The sequence below is a fragment of the Pan paniscus genome, chromosome 3 (genome assembly GCF_029289425.2).
Source record: "Pan paniscus chromosome 3, NHGRI_mPanPan1-v2.0_pri, whole genome shotgun sequence".
Taxonomy (NCBI): Eukaryota; Metazoa; Chordata; class Mammalia; order Primates; family Hominidae; genus Pan; species Pan paniscus.
Window position 1 is genome coordinate 145,768,463 of NC_073252.2, and position 19,917 is coordinate 145,788,379.

Sequence of the window (19,917 nt, forward strand, 5' to 3'; positions counted from 1 at the left end):
GTCACTATTAGCATGTAGAAACATACTTGGTTTTTGTATCTTACAATATTGCTAAGTGCACTTATTAGTTCTGTTAGTAACTGGCAGTTTCTTTAGGATTTTTAAATGTACACAGTGATTTTATATGTGACAAAAACAGCCTTAGGGCCAGGCATGGTGGTTGACACCTGTAATCCCAGCACTTTAGAAAGCTGAGGCAGGAAGATCACTTGAGCTCAGGGTTAGAGACCAGCCTGGGCAATGTCATGAGATAATGAGACCCTGTCTCAGGAAAAAAAAAAAAAAAAAAATTAGCCAGGTATGGTGGTACGTGCCTGTAGTCCCAGCTACTCAGGAGGCTGAGGTGGGAAGACAGTTTGAGGCCAGGAGGTTCAAAGCTGCAGTGAGCCATAATCGTGTCACTGTACTACAGCCTGGGCAACAGAGAGAGACCCTGTCTCAAAAAAAAAAAAAAAGACAGCTTTATTTCTTCCTTTCTGATCTGTATGCTTTTTATTTCTTTTACTTGCCTGCCTACGCTGCCTGAGATTGCCTGTAAAACGTTTGGCAGAAGTGGTGTTATTGGCCATCTTGCCTTGTTCCTGATCTTAGTAGGAAAAGTGTTCATTATTTAAAGTGTAACATTAGCTGAAAATTGCTTGTAGATGCCCTTTTCATTTTGAGGAAGTTTTTATTCCCAGTTTTAAGCATGAATTGGTTGGAATTTTGACAAAATGTTTCTCAGTGTCTCTTGAAATGATCATTAAATATGTTTCTTTAATTTTTGGATGTGAATTACACTGAATTTTGTAAGTTAACCTCACATTTCTGAGATTAAACTCTACTTGGTCATGATGTACTAGCTTTTTGTACCTGCTTCATCCATTTTGCTAGTATTCGGTTAAGGATTTTTAAATTTATGTTCATGAGAGATGTGTGTGTTATGATCTTCATTTTTTATGTCCTTCTCTGGTTTTGGTACCAAGGTTAAGATGGCTACAGAAGAATTGGGAAGTTTTCCCTTCTTCACTGTTTTTTCATAAATGTGTGTGTCATATTGGTATTAAGTGTTTGAGGTAATTCACCTATGAAGTCATCTTTGCCTAGAGTTTTCTTGGTGAGAAGTTTAAAAATTTTAAATTCATTTTATTTAGAGGATATAATGATATTCAGATTTCCTATTTTTCTTGGGTTTTGATAAATTGTGGTTTTCAAGGAATTTATTTTCTCTAAGTTGTTGACTTTTTTGGCATAAATGTCATATCTACTTGTTCCTTTCATATCTATAGGATTTATAATGGTAACTTATGCTTGGTAGGGATTTTTGTTTCATATTTTCTTAATAAGTCTTGCCTAGAGGTTTATTAATTTTGTTAATATTTTCAGAGAATCCATATTAACCACTTTTTATTTCATTTGTTTCTGAATTTATTTTTTTGTAACTTTGGATTTAATTTTTCTTTTCATTCCCTAAGTTAGAAGCACAGATCATTAATTTTACACCTTGTTTTTGAGATGGGCATTTGAATCTATAAATTTTCTCCTAAGGACTGTTTCAGCTGTTTTTATTATAATTCAGTTAAAAATTATTTATTTCCTTATGTGGTTAGGCTATAGATCGAAAACGTGATATTTAGAAGTATTTTTTAAAAATTCCAAATGGCTGGAGATATTCCACATGTAATATTATTGCTTTTTTTCTACTTAAGTATTCTTTTGGTCAGAGAAAACAGTTTATAGTCTATCAATATGTATTGAATATCGAAAGGATTTTTTTGCATATGTGCATATTGTCTTAATGACCCTTTTATGAAATATCTCTGTGCTAATAATTATCTTAAACTCTACCTTCTAACAGTAATATAGCTACACTTGCTTTCTTATACTGTTTGTACAGCATGTCTTTTTTCACCCTTTTCCTTTTATCTGATTCTTTATGTTTAAACTTTTTTTTATAAACAGCATATACTTGAGTTCTGTTTTTAAAAAATATGCTAGCCATTGCTTTTTAAGCAGAGTTTTAGTTTATATATAATAATTATTATTTTATTATTATTACTATTTTTTTGTAGAGATGGGGTTTTGCTATGTTGCCCAGGCTGGTCTTGAACTCCTGACTTCAAGCCATCTTCCTTCCTTGGCTTCCTAAAGTGTTGGGATTTCAGGCATGAGCCACTATGCCCAGCTGATCCATATATAATGTTTGATATGTATGGGCTTAAATCTGCCATCTCGATTTTGATTTCTAGTTTCCATGTTTGCTTTTCTTGGTTTTTTTGCTGTTGCCTTTTCTAATGATTTTTAGTTATGCCTTTTAATGTATTTTTTAGATAGTGTCTCAGAGTATAACATGCATTTTAAAATAATCATAATATCTGCCTTCTCAAAAATAAAGACCCTTAGAACAGTGGATGACTTCCAATCATCCTTTCGCTCTCTGTGCTCTTGTTACTATATATTCTAATTCTACATACACTATGAATGTGGGAATTACATAGCATTTGAACTACATATGTTATGAAGTAATTATACATGACTACTTTTATTTTATGAAATCAGTAATCAGTGGTCTTTTAAAGAAATTTACTGTTGATTTACATACAGGTATATGCATACATGTGGGTGTAACTTTTTTTGGCTATATGTGTATATATTTTTTTTTTTTTTGAGACAGAGTCTCGCTCTGTTGCCCAGGCAGCGTGTTCTCAGCTCACTGCTAGCTCCGCCTCCTGGGTTCACACCATTCTCCTGCCTCAGCCTCCCGAGAAGCTGGGACTACAGGCGCCTGCCACCACGCCTGGCTAATTTTTTGTATTTTTAGTAGAGATGGGGTTTCACCGTGTTATCTAGAATGGGCCATATTTTTTTTAACACTAATGTGTTTGTCCTTTATGGTTTTCTTTATTCTTTTCTGCAAAACTGGGTTTTTATCTTGTTCCATTTCTTTTAAGTTCCTTAGGCTGCCTTTAGTTTGAGCATTTCTTGTAATGCAGGTCTGCTAGAGAAGATTTCTTTCCTATTTTGTCTATCTGAAAATGTCTTTTATATTGCCTTCATTTTTGATGGATATAGAATTGTTTTCATAGATTTCCCCTTATACATCTTAAAGAAGTCATTTCATTGTCTTCAGGCTTCCGTTTATTTTCTGATGATAAGTCATCCATTTTTCTTATCAGTCTCTCCTCTTTCCTCTGTTGTCTTTCTCTCTTGCTGCTTTCCTTATTTCTTTTTAAATAATTTTTAGGATTTTTTTTTTTTTTTTTTTTTTTGCCTTGCCCAGGGTTCCATTGAGGTTCTTGGATGTGTAGGTTTGATATTTCTTACTGCCCGGTTTAGAAAATCTTAGTCATTATCTCTTCAAATGTGTCTTCTACTCCATTTTCTGTTTATTTTTTGGGATTCGAATTACCTTATGTCAGAGCATTTGATACTGCCCCTGGAGATTTCAGATTCTCTGTTTCACTTTTCCCACCTGATTTCCATTTGTGTGTGTTTGGATCATTTCTGTCCATCTTCAAAACCATTCAGTAGGAAGTTTCAAACCTTCCCACATCTTCCTGTCTTCTTCTGAGCCCTCCAAACTGTTTCAGCCTCTGCCTAGGTTATCTTTAGAGAGAAAGAGAGATGGGGTGGGGTGGGATGGGTTGAGGAACTGCCAAACACTTTTAAACCACCAGATCTTGTGAGAACTCAATCACTATCAGGAGAGCAGCACGGGGGAACCACTCCTGTGATCCATCACCTTACACCTTACACCAGATCCCTTTCTCGACATGTGGGGATTACAATTCGAGAAACCCTCCAGGCAGGCCATGCCATCTCTGAGTAGGACACAGAGTAGGTGGATTAGGACCCCGGGTAGCCCATTGGATCCACCTCAGGGTGGTCTCTCAGTCCTGCTCTCAGACTTCCTCATGAGCATTTGAGGTCCCACGGACAAGAGTTGGAGGGCGGGTTCAGACTCTCTGTGTCTAGGTCTCCTAGGAATTCTAAACATCATACCAGCCTGTGTTCTACCTTTGAAATTTTGTTAAAATTCCACTGTTTTCTTTGTCTGTGATGGTTTCCTCTTTGTCTTGCTGCTCCACCATGGATGAAAGCAGCTGGGGTGTGTGTGTGTGTGCATGCGTGTGTGTGTGTGTGTCTGTGTCTGTGTCTTTGTCTTCTGTCCAGGGAGTGGCTTGTCACTCTTTGGATTTTCATTCATTAGGTCTTTTTTACATCTTTGCTCTTAAATGAGTTTTTGAAAAACAATGGTTTCATAGGTTCTCCATCTTGTTCTTATTGGTAGAGTGGGAATGATGTTCTCTGATAATTTTTTACATTCCAGGTGGAAGCAATAGTTCTCTAATGATTAATTGCTTGAATTCACTTTCATTGGAACATACAATCTTCTGACTGTCATTGCTCGTGTGCTCTATTTGAAACTTTTTTTTTTTGGTGAACAGAAGAAAGAAGTTACTATAAAGACTTGACCTTGAGTAAAATTAGGCAACATGCTTTTATCATCTCTGGAAAAAATGCATGATTCATAGATTTATACTTTGTTTTTTTCCCAGAAACCCTATGAGAAACTGATTACATTTCTATAACTTTAAAAACTTTTTTTGGCTTCAGCAGTTTCCCCTTCTCATAATAAAATGTAGGGCAGAACTTGTTACGTGCTGGGTTTTTTTTTTTTTTCCTTTTCAACATTCCTCTTAGAAAAGCAATAGAATATTCCTGATTGTTACCATTATAAGTTTTGATATCTGCTTCTTTGTTTATTCACTTAAGAGCTACTCTGTTTACAATAATGTCTCCTTAGACTTGTGAATGTTTCTCTCTGCTTTTTTCGTTGTGTATTTTCTGAATTTATAAGCTCAGTAATCTGTCACTTAAAACACAAGGGTAAAGCCTGTCTTCTACATGGTTTGATAGAGCTATAGAACATGCAGTTGAAAGAGACTTAATAGATGCAGAGTGAAATGTAGAATACAGATAATAGGCAGTTTCTTATGCTTGGGCTGAGGGTGGTGCCTGATTGGTGATAGCATGTATTTGTATTTGTATTTTTTTCCTGAATGAATGAATGAAAGAAGTTGAGATGCTGATTTATGAATTTAAGAATTCCTTTAAAAAGAATTTATGAATTTAAGAACTTGTTTAATATTGTTTCTTCAGATTCCAATTCCCAAACTTAGGTACTACAGATAATAATTAGGGTTTTAGATAAAGATTATCCTGGCAGCTTGCCCTTTTTCACTTGGTTTATTTTTTTCATTCATGAAATTTATACTTTTGCCTGTGTATTCACCAGGAATCAGTTCTGACTTGCTGTATGTGATGAGTTATCCAGAGCTTAAAATGGTATCTGGAACTTAGTAGGTACTCAGATTGTAGTGTGGTTTAAGTGAATTATTAGGTGAGTGAGAAAATGGCAGTGTTCTCAGCTGAACCAGTAGAATGCATTGCAGCATTATGGCTCCAAGAACCCCCAGTCGGAACTTTCTCAGTTCTAATTCTTGCTCTAATGGAGTTACTAGTGTTAGCTTCTCCATGAAACAAAGATGTGATTGCTATTTTTTCCCTCCTTCCTCCCTTTCCACCCTTCTCTGTCTATAAATAAATTCAACAACAACAACAATAACAACAACAACACTCCTTGAGACAGGTTCTTGTTATTTTGCCCAGGCTGGTCTCAAACTCCTGGGCTCAAGCAATCCTCCTGCCTCAGCTTCCCAAAGTTTATTTTTTATTTAAATGCGAATAATCCAATATACTTTGTAAAGTTTTCTGTTCTTTACTATTCTGAGATTCACCATATTTCCTTTACATCCATTAAATTTTATTAATAAAATATGTCCTTTGTTTCAAAAACTACAGAATTTTTATATTTTGGTTTAACAGTGTGTTGCTATTGATTTCGGCAGTTTGAAATGTGTCCAATGTTTCTCAAAGTCTCATTCTTTCTTAGTGATGTCCTAAGCAATTGATTATTAGAAAAGAAAAACTTGAGAAATTTGAAATGGTTGAAACATGTTCTAGCAAACGTTTTATTTTTCCTACACTAATACTTTAGAGGCAGGGAATCAGTAAATAGAAAATGAATATGAGCAGTCTTTGTGAGAGGGTGGGAACCCAGCCTTATTTAATACTAGTGGCTGATCCCTTTAATGTTAAAGTAATGCGTTGCAAGTGTGAAGTGTTCTGAAGAATGTAGACTGTGATGAGTTAATTCTCAATAGTGGAACTGTTTTGAGTTATCATTACATTATTTGCCAAAATATAAACAAATGGAATTCTTTCCTTGTGGATGATCCATTTCTACTTAATCTCTCATCTTTCAACAAATTTGTTCTCTGCTGGCTTCCACAAAGGGCTGTGTGGCTCAAGTTTGAGTCGTTGTGCTTGGAGGCAAGACATATAATACTACTTTACTTTTTACGCTTCTTTGGATTTTTATCCAGAAATAATATGGCTGTTTGATCTGAAGCCTGATAATTGCTTTTTCCCTTACTTCAGTATTTGTACTTCTAGTCATAACTCTTTAAGCCGTTCATCATTCAACAGTTATTTCTGTGTTTTAGGTTACTAGAATCAGTCATTCTTCCTGTCCAGCATCTCTATTTGCTGCTCTATGTGTAACTGGTGAAGAATATACAACCATCTATCTTGAGTTAATATTATTTTTCCTCCACATATGAGCATCAGTGGAAAACTTTAGGGAAAAACAAAAAGGAACTAGAGAGGACAAGGAATTTCCTTAGGCTCATGGTCTGACTTTGAGAGTGTAAGTATATGTAAGTATATTAGGTCCTTACTTGCTGCAGTGGTTCGTGATTGTCACTGAATTCCTTTACTAGTTACTGATGGTATATTGTAGTTGATCTGTCTTCTATTTGTTATTCTTGGAGCAACGGCTTTCATACTCATCATTTTGTTGCCCATGACATGTAGAAGCACTTCTGGAATATTTCCCAAGCCCATTCATTGTTTCTTTTTTCATTTTTGCCATTTTGTATCATCCTTTTAGTCTTCTAATATGTTTTTGCAGTCAACTCTTGCCTATCTTCAGTCCATTCTCCACCCAGCAACCAGACTGTTCATGTGCAATTTTAACCTGATCTGGCTATTCCCCTACTAAAAACCTTTAGTGGCACTTAGGATAAATTAAATCCTTAGCATGGTGTATTAATTCATTCTCACACTGCTGCAAAGAACTGCCTGAGATTGGATAATTTATAAAGAAAAGAGGTTGAAGCCGGGTGCGGTGGCTCATGCCTGTAATCCCAGCACTTTAGGAGGCCGAGGTGGGCCGATCACCTTGTCAGGAGTGACCTGGTCAGGAGTTTGAGACCAGCCTGGCCAACATGGAGAAACCCTGTCTCTACTAAAAATAGAAAAATTAGCTGGGTGTAGTGGCTGTGCACCTGTAATCCCAGTTACTCAGAGGCTGAGGTAGGAGAATTGCTTGAACCTGGGAGGTGGAGGTTGCAGTAAGCCGAGACTGCACCACTGCACTCCAGTCTGGGAGACAGAGCGAAACTCCATCTCAAAAATAAAGAAGGGGAGGGGAAGGGAGGTTTAATTGACTTAGTTTTGTAGGCTGTACAGGAACAGGAGGCATGGGTGGGGAGGCCTCAGGAAACTTACAATCACGGCAGAAGGCAAAGGGGAAGCCAGCATGTCTTACATGGCCAGATCAGGGGGAAGAGAGAGAGAAGTGGGAGGGGAGGGCGGGGGTGTGTGGGGCAGGCTATATACTTTCCAAAAACCAGATCCTGTGAGAACTCTCATGGAAGCAAAAGCAAGAAGGGGGAAGTCTACCCCTATGATCAAGTCACCTCCCACCAGGCCCCTTCTCCAACTTTGGGAATTGTAAATGCTACATGAGATTTGGGTGGGGACCCAGAGCCAAACCATCCCACATGGCCAGGGAGGCCCTGTGTGGCTGGACCCTAGTCTGCCTCCGCAGCTTTCTGTTGTGCCACTCTGCAGCAGGCTTATGGCGCCAGTGAGGAGGCTGATCTTAGCTCCTCCAGAGTGTGCTTTTGGTCTTCTATGCACCTTCTCAGCTTAGGGGACAACTCTGCATTCAAAAAAAACTTTTCTGAGAGACTACTTTTTAAAGAGTAGTTTTCAGTTCACAGTCAGAAGAGGAAGATAGAGATTTTCCTTATTCCCCCCAACTCCCACACATGCATAGCATTCCCCATTATCAACACCCCCACCAGAATGCTGCATTTGTTAGAACTGTGGAACCTACCTTGACATATCATAATCACCCAAAATTCATAGTTTACATTAGGGCTCACTCTTGGATTGTACATTTTATGGGTTTGCCCAAATGTGTACTGAATGTATTCATCATTCTAGTATCATACAGAAGATTTCACTGCCCTAAAAATCTTGTGCTCCACCTGTTCATCCCTTTCCCTCCAGTCCCTGGCAACCAGTGATCTTTTTACTGTCTCTGTAGTTTGACCTTTTCCAGAGTGTCATCTACTTGAATCACACAGTGTGTAGACTTTTCAGATAGGCTTCTTTCACTGAGTAGCATACATTTAAGCTCCCTCCATGTCTTCTCATGGCTCAGTAGCTCATTTCTTTTTAGCACCGAATAATACTCCATTGTCAGGATGTACTACAGTTTATTCATTCACCTTCTGAGGACATCTTGGCTGCTTCAAAGTTTTGGTGGTTGTGAGTCAAACATAATTTGGTAGTTGTGAATAAACATCCATGTGCAGGTTCTTGTGTAGACATAGTTTTCAATTCCTTTAGGTAACTTCCAAGGAATGTGATTGCTGTGTCCTATAGTAAGAGTGTTTTTACTTTTGTAAGAAACAACCGGACTTTGAAAGTGTACCATTTTGCATTGCCACCAGCAATGAATAAGAGTTCCTGTTGCTCCACATCCTCTTCAACATTTGGTGTTGTCAGTGTTTTGGGTTTTGGCTGTTCTAGTGAGTGTGTTGTATTTCATTTTAATTTGCATTGCCTTGATGACATCTGATAGGGTGCATCTTTTCTTTTCTTTCTTTCTTTCTTTATTTTATTATTATTATACTTTAAGTTTTAGGGTACATGTGCACAATGTGCAGGTTAGTTACATATGTATACATGTGCCATGCTGGTGTGCTGCATCCATTAACTCGTCATTTAGCATTAGGTATATCTCCTAATGCTATCCCTCCCCCGTCCCCCCACCCCACAACAATCCCCAGAGTGTGATGTTCCCCTTCCTGTGTCCATGTGATCTCATTGTTCAGTTCCCACCTATGAGTGAGAACATGCAGTGTTTGGTTTTTTGTCCTTGTGATAGTTTACTGATAATGATGATTTCCAATTTCATCCATGTCCCTACAAGGACATGAACTCATCATTTTTTATGGCTGCATAGTATTCCATGATGTATATGTGCCACCTTTTCTTAATCCAGTCTATCGTTGTTGGACATTTGGGTTGGTTCCAAGTCTTTGCTATTGTGAATAGTGCCACAATAAACATACGTGTGCATGTGTCTTTATAGCAGCATGATTTATAGTCCTTTCGGTATATACCCAGTAATGGGATTGCTGGGTCAAATAGTATTTCTAGTTCTAGATCCCTGAGGAATCGCCACACTGTCTTCCACAATGGTTGAACTAGTTTACAGTCCCACCAACAGTGTAAAAGTGTTCCTATTTCTCCACATCCTCTCCAGCATCTGTTGTTTCCTGACTTTTTAATGATTGCCATTCTAACTGGTGTGAGATGGTATCTCATTGTGGATTTGATTTGCATTTCTCTAATGGCCAGTGATGGTGAGCATTTTTTCATGTGTTTTTTGGCTGCATAAATGTCTTCTTTTAAGAAGTGTCTGTTCATGTCCTTTGCCCACTTTTTGATGGGGTTGTTTGTTTTTTTCTTGTAAATTTGTTTGAGTTCATTGTAGATTCTGGATATTAGCTCTTTGTCAGATAAGTAGGTTGCGAAAATTTTCTCCCATTTTGTAGGTTGCCTGATCACTCTGATGGTAGTTTCTTTTGCTGTGCAGAAGCTCTTTAGTTTAATTAGATCCCATTTGTCAATTTTGTCTTTTGTTGCCATTGCTTTTGGTGTTTTAGACATGAAGTCCTTGCCCATGCCTATGTCCTGAATGGTAATGCCTAGGTTTTCTTCTAGGGTTTTTATGGTTTTAGGTCTAACATTTAAGTCTTTAATCCATCTTGAATTAATTTTTGTATAAGGTGTAAGGAAGGGATCCAGTTTCAGCTTTCTACATATGGCCAGCCAGTTTTCCCAGCACCATTTATTAAATAGGGAATCCTTTCCCCATTGCTTGTTTTTCTCAGGTTTGTCAAAGATCAGATAGTTGTAGATATGCGGTGTTATTTCTGAGGGCTCTGTTCTGTTCCATTGATCTATATCTCTGTTTTGGTACCAGTACCATGCTGTTTTGGTTACTGTAGCCTTGTAGTATAGTTTGAAGTCAGGTAGCGTGATGCCTCCAGCTTTGTTCTTTTGGCTTAGGATTGACTTGGCGATGCGGGCTCTTTTGTGGTTCCATATGAGCTTTAAAGTAGTTTTTTCCAGTTCTGTGAAGAAAGTCGTTGGTAGCTTGATGGGGATGGCATTGAATCTATAAATTACCTTGGGCGGTATGGCCATTTTCACGATATTGATTCTTCCTATCCATGAGCATGGAATGTTCTTCCATTTGTTTGTATTCTCTTTTCTTTCATTGAGCAGTGGTTTGTAGTTCTCCTTGAAGAGGTCCTTCACGTTCCTTGTAAGTTGGATTTCTAGGTATTTTATTTTCTTTGAAGCAATTGTGAATGGGAATTCACTCATGATTTGGCTCTCTGTTTGTCTGTTATTTGTGTATAAGAATGCTTGTGATTTTTGTACATTGATTTTGTATCCTGAGACTTTGCTGAAGGTGCATCTTTTCTTAACGCTCCTCTGCCATTTGTATATTCATATGTATATTCCATATGAACCATTAATTCCATTTCTTGATATATACCTGAAAGAATTGAAAGCAGGGGCCTAAACAGGTATTTGTACATCCATGTTCATAGCAGCACTGTTCGCAACAGGCAAAAAGGTGGAAGCAACCCAAGTGTCTGCGGATATTGTGAATGGATAAGAAAAATGTGGTATATACACACACAATGGAATATTAGGCTTTTATGTAGCAATTGAAAGTTATTGTTCAACAGGTACAGAGTTTCAGTTTTGCAAGATGAAAAAAGTTCTGTTAATGGATGGTGGTGATGGTTATGTAACATTGTCAACATATTTAATGCCATTGAACTCTACACTTAAAAATCGTTAAGATGATAAATTTTAGGTTACATGTATTTTACCACACATAAAAGTAAACAAAAAAAAAATGGTTACAACAGTTAAATCTTAGGAAAAACTTGCCTTTTAGTGGCCAAGGGGTAACCTGATCTGTTACTGGTGTCTTTCAGGCCTGGCGTTTCCTTGACCATGCAGGCATTTTCCGAAGAGGAAAGGAAGCAGTGGTTGGAAGCTCTGGGTGGAAAGGAAGCTGTAAGAATAATCAATGGTTGAGTTTTATTTCAAAGCCTTTAGAGTTGACTTGCATTCATTTTTATGTTATTTTTGTGTAGTATTTGAGAAAAGTTCCCTTCTGTAACAGGTATTCCAAAAATCATCGTGGAAGCATTCAACATTCTAGTAATTTGGCTTGGGCAAGCAGCAGTACATATAAGACTGGTGTATCATTAGTTTTTATTTCTGTATTTTCTTGACTTGCCACTCTGATTTGCTTTGCTTGAGGAGGTCATCTAAATTCTCAATTTCATCTTTCCTACTTGACAGTACTTTGGATGATGAACACAATAAATGCCTGCAATGCATTTTGATCTCAGTGGAGATGGAACAGGAAATGTGAGATAGTGCAGGCAATATTATAGGTGACTGCTGTAATTGTTTTGCTTGATGTAACAATTTAAGGTTTCATCTAGTAGTTTACAGTATGCAGTATTATGTAGCCTTAGTGGATGGGCCTCGGTATTCAGAGTGCTTTGAGGAATAAATTGAAGGTAGTGGTATAGATCCAGAGGCACCAAGATTCAGTCTGTTGGCCACTATTGAAACACTACTTTCATTTTGATGGACTAGTGGCTTTTGAGAGTTGAGAATGTGGCAGATCATGTATTGGGGATTTAGTGAGGATAATTGTAGAAAACGCCACAGAACCAATTTAAATAAACTCTACTTAAAGTATTATGTATGACTCTAAATAAACTGCCATTGCAGGTACCAGGCAGGCTTATCTGGAAAGCATTTGCCAGTTCAGCATTGTTGAGGGAAAAAAAAAAAAAGAGAATGGTTTGAAAGTAGAGGAGGGATCATGTAGAGCAGAAACAGATTTCAGAATAGAGCTTATGAAATGGGCAAAAGCTAATGTTATCTTGTGGTAACAGAGAGCGCATTGGTGAGTGTATAGGAAACGAGAGCAAGGAGGCTGATCAGCAGCGCATGTGGCAATCTTGAAGTACTTGGAAAATGAAAACCTAAATTAACATAGTATAAAAATTGATGCTATATTGGGGAATGTATCACTCTTACACCACCCCCGCCAAAAACAAAGCATCCTTGGTCAGATTTGGGTGTCGTCTTACCATATTTGGGATGCATTTAGCCTCTGTAGTTTTACTTCTATTGATTGATCGATGGAATCTCACTCTGTTGCCCAGTCTGCAGTGCAGTGGCGTGACCTTGGCTCACTGCAACCTCTGCCTCCTGGGTTTAAGTGATTCTCCTGCTTCAGCCTCCCAAGTAGCTGGGATTACAGGTGTGTGTCACCATGCCCAGCTAATTTTTGTAATTTTTAGTAGAGACAGGGTTTCACCATGTTGGCCAGGTTGTTCTTGAACTCCTGACCTCAAACGATCCACCCACCTTGGCCTCCCAAAGTGCTGGGATTACAGGCATCAGCCACCACACCCAGCCTTATTACTATTTATTCTTAATTTGTTGTTGAAATTTTTAGCTGTGAATCAAGAGTATTTACAGTGTTTATGGTTACTGAGACTCCAAAACAGGTTATACTAGTCTTCTTTAGTAAAGACAGCACACTCACTGGAATGTATCGCCCCAGAGATGCAGGAAGTATATTGGATTTGCATCCATTAAAATACAGAAAAAAAATAATGGTACTTTGGAAAGTCAGTTTGCATAGCGAAAAGACTAAGTCATTGAAAAATGAGTCTGTTGGCAATGTCAGTGTAACCTTCAAGACGTATATAACCTCTCTTTTAGAGTCAGGAGCCAAGCAATTAATTCAGAGATACACAGACAAAGGCAAGTCTGCAGAAAAACAATATTCAGCTATGTATTTATATGGGGACACTGAAGGGACTGCATATTTTTGGTAGGTGTTGTAAGCCTTGCAAATAATTTGCCAGCCTTACAGTTCTTAAAGGTTGCCTAGAATTATCACCGTGCTATTTCTGCTGTACTTACTTAAATTATGGGCAGGAGTTATCTCTTTAGGTAAATACTGATTTTTTGATATATTGGTGAAAACATGAGCTCCATCTTAATGGTTAGAATACAGCAGTTTCCTTATCACTCCATAGCTGTACGGCTGAGTATTTCAAGTATACACAAATTTTCAGTAAGTCCCTTTTAAGGACCCTGCCCCCTTTATCTTATTTTTGCTTATTTGGTATACCTCAGGGAGAGAAAAAGTAGTCTCAGAGATGTTCCTTTTTGTTATTTATCTTTGCATCTGAGCATATGATAGTGTGTTATTAACTGAGAAAACACAGCGCACTATCTGCCTGAAGTTAGTGTTGGATCCCACATGTTTAGAGCTCACTCCCACAAGACTGCCTGAGTTCAGGTGCCCATCACAAGTCTGGACCCTCCCATACTTCTGGCTAACTGGCTATAAATTGGGGGTTCCCGTGAACCCCTCATCAGTTTAATAATTTGCCAGATTAGCTCACAGAACTGAGAGAAATACTTATATTAAGTAGTACACTATAAAAGTTACAACTCTGCAAGGGCCCAGTGGAAGAGATGCATAGGATAAAGTCTGAAGTGAGGTTGAGGTGGGTGCACGGAGCCCCCATGCCCTCAGTGGGTACACCAGCCTCCCAGCACTTCCTCATGTTCACCAACGTGGAAGCTTATCAGAGCTTGTTGTTTCAGAACTCAATTGCCAGCTCACTGCTGAAGAGATTGGTGGGTAGGGCTGAAAGAAATATCACTGGGTCTTTGTGGTATTCAGCCCCATCCTGAGATGTCCTATCCAGGGGCTCTATAAGAAGTCACCTCATTAGCATAAACTCACATGTGACCAAAAGGATCTTGTTATGAATAACAAAAGATGTTCTTATTACTCAGGAAATCCCAAGAGTTTAGATGCTCTGTGTCAGGAAGTGGGGATGAAGACCAATTTCTTATTCTATCACATTAACCAGAATCAAGCTTATAAAAATGTATTTTTTTTTGTATGGTCCTCAGTGTGCCTACTTGAATAATTTTTGCTGATTTGATTAAAAAATTCTGTTTTTCCATTCTCTTTTATTAGCTGTCCCATAGTTTTAATACAGCCATCATCCCAAGACCAGAAGGAAGTAAGTGCTCATTTATAAAAATGATTGTATCCTCCTTTTCCATCTATTACTTTGTGTACATTATGCATGTCAAGCTGTTGCTGGGAGCTTACTCTCTGCACCCTCTATTAGACAGAGGGGTATTACGTGTAATAATCCTCTATTGCATGTATTCTGTTTTACTCAACGGGGACCTCCTCAACATTTCTTGGACTACTGTAGCCCTTGTTGATCTTTCCCATCTGTGGGCTTTTCTTTTTTTTTGATACAAAGTCTTGCTCTGTTGCCCAGGCTGCAGTGCAGTGGCATGGTCTTGGATCCCTGCAGCTTCAACCTCCTGGGCTCAAGTGATCCTCCCACTTCAGCCTCCTGAGTAGGTGGGACTACAGGCATGTACCACCATACCCGGCCAATTGTTTTTATTTTTAATTTTTTTGTTGTTGTTGAGACGGGATCTTGCTATGTTGTCCAGGCTGGTCTCAAACTCCTGGGGTCAAGTGATCCTCCTACCTCTGCCTTCCAAAGTGCTGAGATTACAGGCGTGAGTCACCTTGCCTGGCCTATGGGCTTTTTTGTGAGTCTTTCTCAAAAAAAAAAAAAAAAATTGTACAAAATACTTTCTCTACATTTACTTTAATGTTTATTAACAATCACAGAAGAGTTTCAAGTATGCAACCTTCAACTTCTTGTCTGAGTTAACTCCTGTGGGTAAGAGCTGTTTATATCGAGGCCCTGTTTCCTAGCCTTGATATGCTTTATCTTTATAGTGTTTGACTACAGGCTATACAGATAGTTTATCAGTGCACCTTGGACAATAGCAACAACAATTAAATTTATTCAAATATTCGAGGACAACGATCTTCACATGCCACTGCTGTACTTGAAGAAAATGAAACATGCCCAGCTCTGTACCCTTGATTTTTTTTTTAACTTACATAAAAACGTGATCAGATCTGCTGGGTTCCTGATGAATTTACTTTTGACATATTTGGAAAAATTAAGCTACATTTATCAAATGTCCACAGTTTGTAAACACTGTGGTTATGTAACATAGGATTCCAATATAATTGTGATCACTTGAGCCAGTGTTTGAATAAAACACAACTCTTGTAGCCTGGCACTGGTGATGGACAGGATGCCACAAGCAGCACATCCCCTGAGGCACCTTCTTACCCCTCTTCCTTCTTCCCTTCTCCCTCTCTCCTTTGTTCTTTTCTTCTTCTGACACCTTTTCTTCCTTCCTCCCTCCTCCTCTTCCTCCCTTTTCTTTCCCTTTCCTCATTCCCTCCTCTCCCCTTTCTCTTTCCTTCTTTTCTTTTTTCCCTTCTTATTACAGAGACGTTAAAACATGTCTTTTTTAGAAAACACAGTTTTGCTAAGCAGAAATAAATACTTCCATTTTATAAAGCTTTGTGAATAGTGAATTCTTGAGCAGAAAACCACTGCCCAATTCATTAAAATTCTCTTCAAGCTTAGCACTATGGGTTATGTATGAAGTTTATATTCATGGATTGTTCTTGTAACCCTTCTGAGAGCCAAGGATTAGTGTTACTGTTCCCTAGGTTCTAAATGCAGTGGCTAAGGGTACTTAACTTAATTTTTGTTGTTGTCGTTGTTGTTGGAGACAGAGTCTTGCTCTGTCGCCCAGGCTGCAGTGCAGTGGCGCGATTTCAGCTCCCTGCAAGCTCCGCCTCCCGGGTTCACTCCATTTTCCTGTCTCAACCTCCCGAGTAACTGGGACTACAGGCGCCCACCATCACGCCCGGCTAATTTATTGTATTTTTAGTAGAGACGGGGTTTCACCGTGTTAGCCAGGATGGTCTTGATCTCCTGACTTCGTGATCCGCCCACCTCGGCCTCCCAAAGTGCTGGGATTACAGGCGTGAGCCACTGCGCCTGGCCTCTTAACTTAATTTTTGAAACAAGAATTGTCATTCATTAGGATATACAGATATGCCAGCCTAATCATAGATAAGCATCTATATTAGAAAAAGTATAAAAATTGTATTTCCAAAATAGTCTGCTCTGCCATATGAATCATCTGTTTTAAATTTATTATGAAAATAATAAAATATTATTTTAAAAGCTTGGAGCATGGTGTAAAATATCAAAATTTTAATTCAAGCTTATTGCCCAAATATTTTTAAAAAGCTTTTCTTAAAATTTTTCCTCCTAGGTTTTTTTTTAAAGGATTGTGTTCTTAGATTCTCAAGTAATTTAAGAACATTCATATATATGTGTGTGTGTGTGTGTGTGTGTGTGTATATATATATATATATATATATATATATATATATATATATATATATATATATATATATATATATATATATAGTTTTCTTTAACTGAGCTGCTGTTGGAATTTTTGGCAAAATATATCTTAACTGTGTCTAGATAGCTTCCCTTAGAGATTTGTATCACTTTCTTTTTGACTTTTAAAATGAATTATAGTTATTAAATTTAAAATTATTTTACATTAGAAATATATATACTATTGGTAAATAGAGATTCTGATATTCCAGCAAGTGCTCTAAATATATGAAATTCCTTCCAGGCACAGTGGCTCACACCTGTAATCCCAGCACTTTGGGATGCCAAAGTGGTCGGATCACCTGAGGTCAGGAATTCAAGACCAGCCTGGCCAACATGGTGAAACCCCATCTCTACTAAAAATACAAAAAATTAGCTGGGCGTGGTGGCAGGCACCTGTAATGGCAGCTACCTGGGAGGCTGAGGTGGAAGAATTGCTTGAACCCAGGAGGTAGAGGTTGCACTCTAGCTTGGGTGACAGAGTGAGACTCCCTCTCAAAACAAAAACAAAAAACAAACAAACAAACAAAATATATATATATATAAAATTCCTGTGTATATTATTTAAATAGGAAATACATAGCCTTAAGCTTTTTTTTTTTTTTTTTTTTTGGGGAGACAGGGTATTGCTCTGTCACCCAGTGCAGTGGTATGATCATAACTCACTGCAGCCTCTACCTGCTGGGCTCAAGCTATCCTTCTTCAGCCTCCTGAGCAGCTGAGACTACAGGCACCCATCATTAAACCTGGCTAATTTAAAAACATCTTCAGTAGAGGTGGGGCCTCACCATGTTCCCCAGGCAAGTCAGGAACTCCCAGGCTCAAGTGATCATTCTCCCTCGGCCTCCCAAAGTGCTGGGATTACAGCTGTGAGCCAATGTGCCTATCTGCCTTTAGCTTTTTAATAGTAATCTAAAAATTAGTTTGGATTTAAATAATTTTTCCTATTTTTAAAAGGAAGAGAAATGTGATAAATAATAATTGTACACTTAATGTTTTAAACTGTTTCTTGTAGATGCACAGTTGGATAAGATGGGGTTCACAATTATCAGAAAATGCATCAGTGCTGTTGAAACACGAGGTAATATGATTGAATCATTTCATTCATGAGAGGCTATAGGTATGTAAAATCTAAAAGTCATTAAAAATACTTCTTGCTTTTAAGTGTTACAGAATGAAACGTGTTAACACAAATGCTCATTCTGAGTATCAGAAGGATCAGTTATTCATTTACTATGACAATGAGGGATTTTCCTTTTTATTTACATATTTCTTTCCTATATTAAAACATGAGGTCAGTGTTGAAATGAGACTTGTCTTAGTCTGTTAGATCTGCCATAGCAAGATACCACAGATTGGGTGGCTTAAAGAATAGAAATTTATTTTCTCGTGGTTCTGGAGGCTGGAAGTTCAAAATCAAGGTGTCAAATTCAAGGTTTCTTCTGAGGCCTCCCCACTTGGCTTGCAGGTGGCCCCCTTCCCGCTTTGTCCTTAGATTGCCTTTTTTCCTTTGCACCCATGTCCCTGGTGTCTCTTTTACATGTCAAAGTTTCTTCTTATAAGGGCCTATTAGATTAGGGCCCACCCTAAAGGCCTCTTTAAAGCTCCCATCTCTAAATACAGTCACATTCTGAGAAACTGGTGTTTAGGGCTTCTACATAAGAATTTTAGGGGGATACAGTTCAGCCCATAAGAATCCTTAGAAGAATCAGTAGTGATGTACAACTCATCGTAATCACTTTTGGTTGAAGCACTCTGAAGATACTCTCCACCCTCCATTGTTGTGTGGGTCCCTGTTTAAAAAAATCAGCTTGCCAGACGCGGTGGCTCACGCTGGTAATCCCAGCACTTTGGGAGGCTGCGGTGGGCAGATCACCTGAGGCTGGGAGTTCGAGACCATCCTGGCGAACATGGTGAAACCCCATCTCTACTAAAAATACAAAAATTAGCTGGGTGTGGTGCACGCACCTATAATCGCGGCTACTCGGGAGGCTGAGGCAGGAGAATCGGTTGAACCTGGGAGGCAGAGGTTGCAGTGAGCCGAGATCATGTCACTGCACTCCAGCCTGGGTGATAGAGCGAGATTGCATCTCAAAAAAAGAAATCTGCTTTATTGAGGTATAATTTGCAGTCAGTACAATTCACTGATTTCAGCTGTACAAATGGAAGAGTTTTGAATTGAAAACATACACAATTGTGATACTATTACATACACAGAAAATTTCTGTTTCCCTCACTGAGTTCTTTTCTGGCACCTACCTTCCTCCTTTCCTGTATTTGCTGCGTTGCATTTTTATTTTTATTTTTATTTTTTTAAGATAGGGCCTCACTCTGTCACCCAGGCTGGAGTGTGGTGGTGCAGCCATAGCTCACTGCAGCCTCAAATTCCTGGGCTCAAGTGATCCTCCTGCCTGGGCCTCCCAAAATACTGGAATTATAGACATGAGCCACCATGCTTGTCCCTGAGCTATTTTTTAATCACGCATGTTCTGCGCTCCCCCCACCTTTTTTTTTTTTTTTTAACATCTTCAGCATTTTTGTACAAATGGAATCATGCAGTTCATAGTCTTGACTCTGGCTTTGTCTGTGTAATGCTTTTGAGATTCATCGGTTGGGTGGATACTTAGCTCTGTAAATTTCTGTTTATTGCCTGGTAGTATTCCATTATATGGATATAGACCACAATTTGTTTATCCATTCACCTATTGATAAATATTTGGGTTGTTTGTGTTTCTGTTTTAAATTTAGGGAAAACTATATTCCTCCACTGACCAATAACCCAAAACATTTTTTTTTAAGTCTCTAAGCAAAAATTGGGCCCTTTTGCTATGCAGCCATTCCAGCAGACTTTGGAGATACTAAATATTAAACATTGCAAAACAGCCTATTTCTGGAGGTTGACATTCTCTTTGTTTAGCGATCTAGTGAAGTATGTATAAATGGAATATTTAATTCACTCTCATATATTCTGTATTCCAGTCCGACTTTGGATGCCTTAGTGGGGTGAAGTACTGCCTTCACATTCTCTCTCCAAACAAGGTCTTTGTTATAAAGACAGGAC

General features: G+C 38.4%; 1 protein-coding gene across 3 annotated transcripts in view; it reads left to right on the forward strand.

Annotated features, from left to right (window-relative positions):
• The window catches only part of ARHGAP10 (Rho GTPase activating protein 10), a 361,433-nt gene that overhangs the window by 179,989 nt on the left and 161,527 nt on the right, over positions 1–19,917 (forward strand). For all 3 annotated transcript variants that reach the window (XM_034959225.3, XM_003815856.5, XM_008968883.5), the window contains 3 exons: positions 11,424–11,505; positions 14,522–14,567; positions 17,872–17,937. In XM_034959225.3, the coding sequence (XP_034815116.1) occupies positions 11,424–11,505; positions 14,522–14,567; positions 17,872–17,937 (194 nt within the window). The remainder of the gene's footprint in view (positions 1–11,423; positions 11,506–14,521; positions 14,568–17,871; positions 17,938–19,917) is intronic.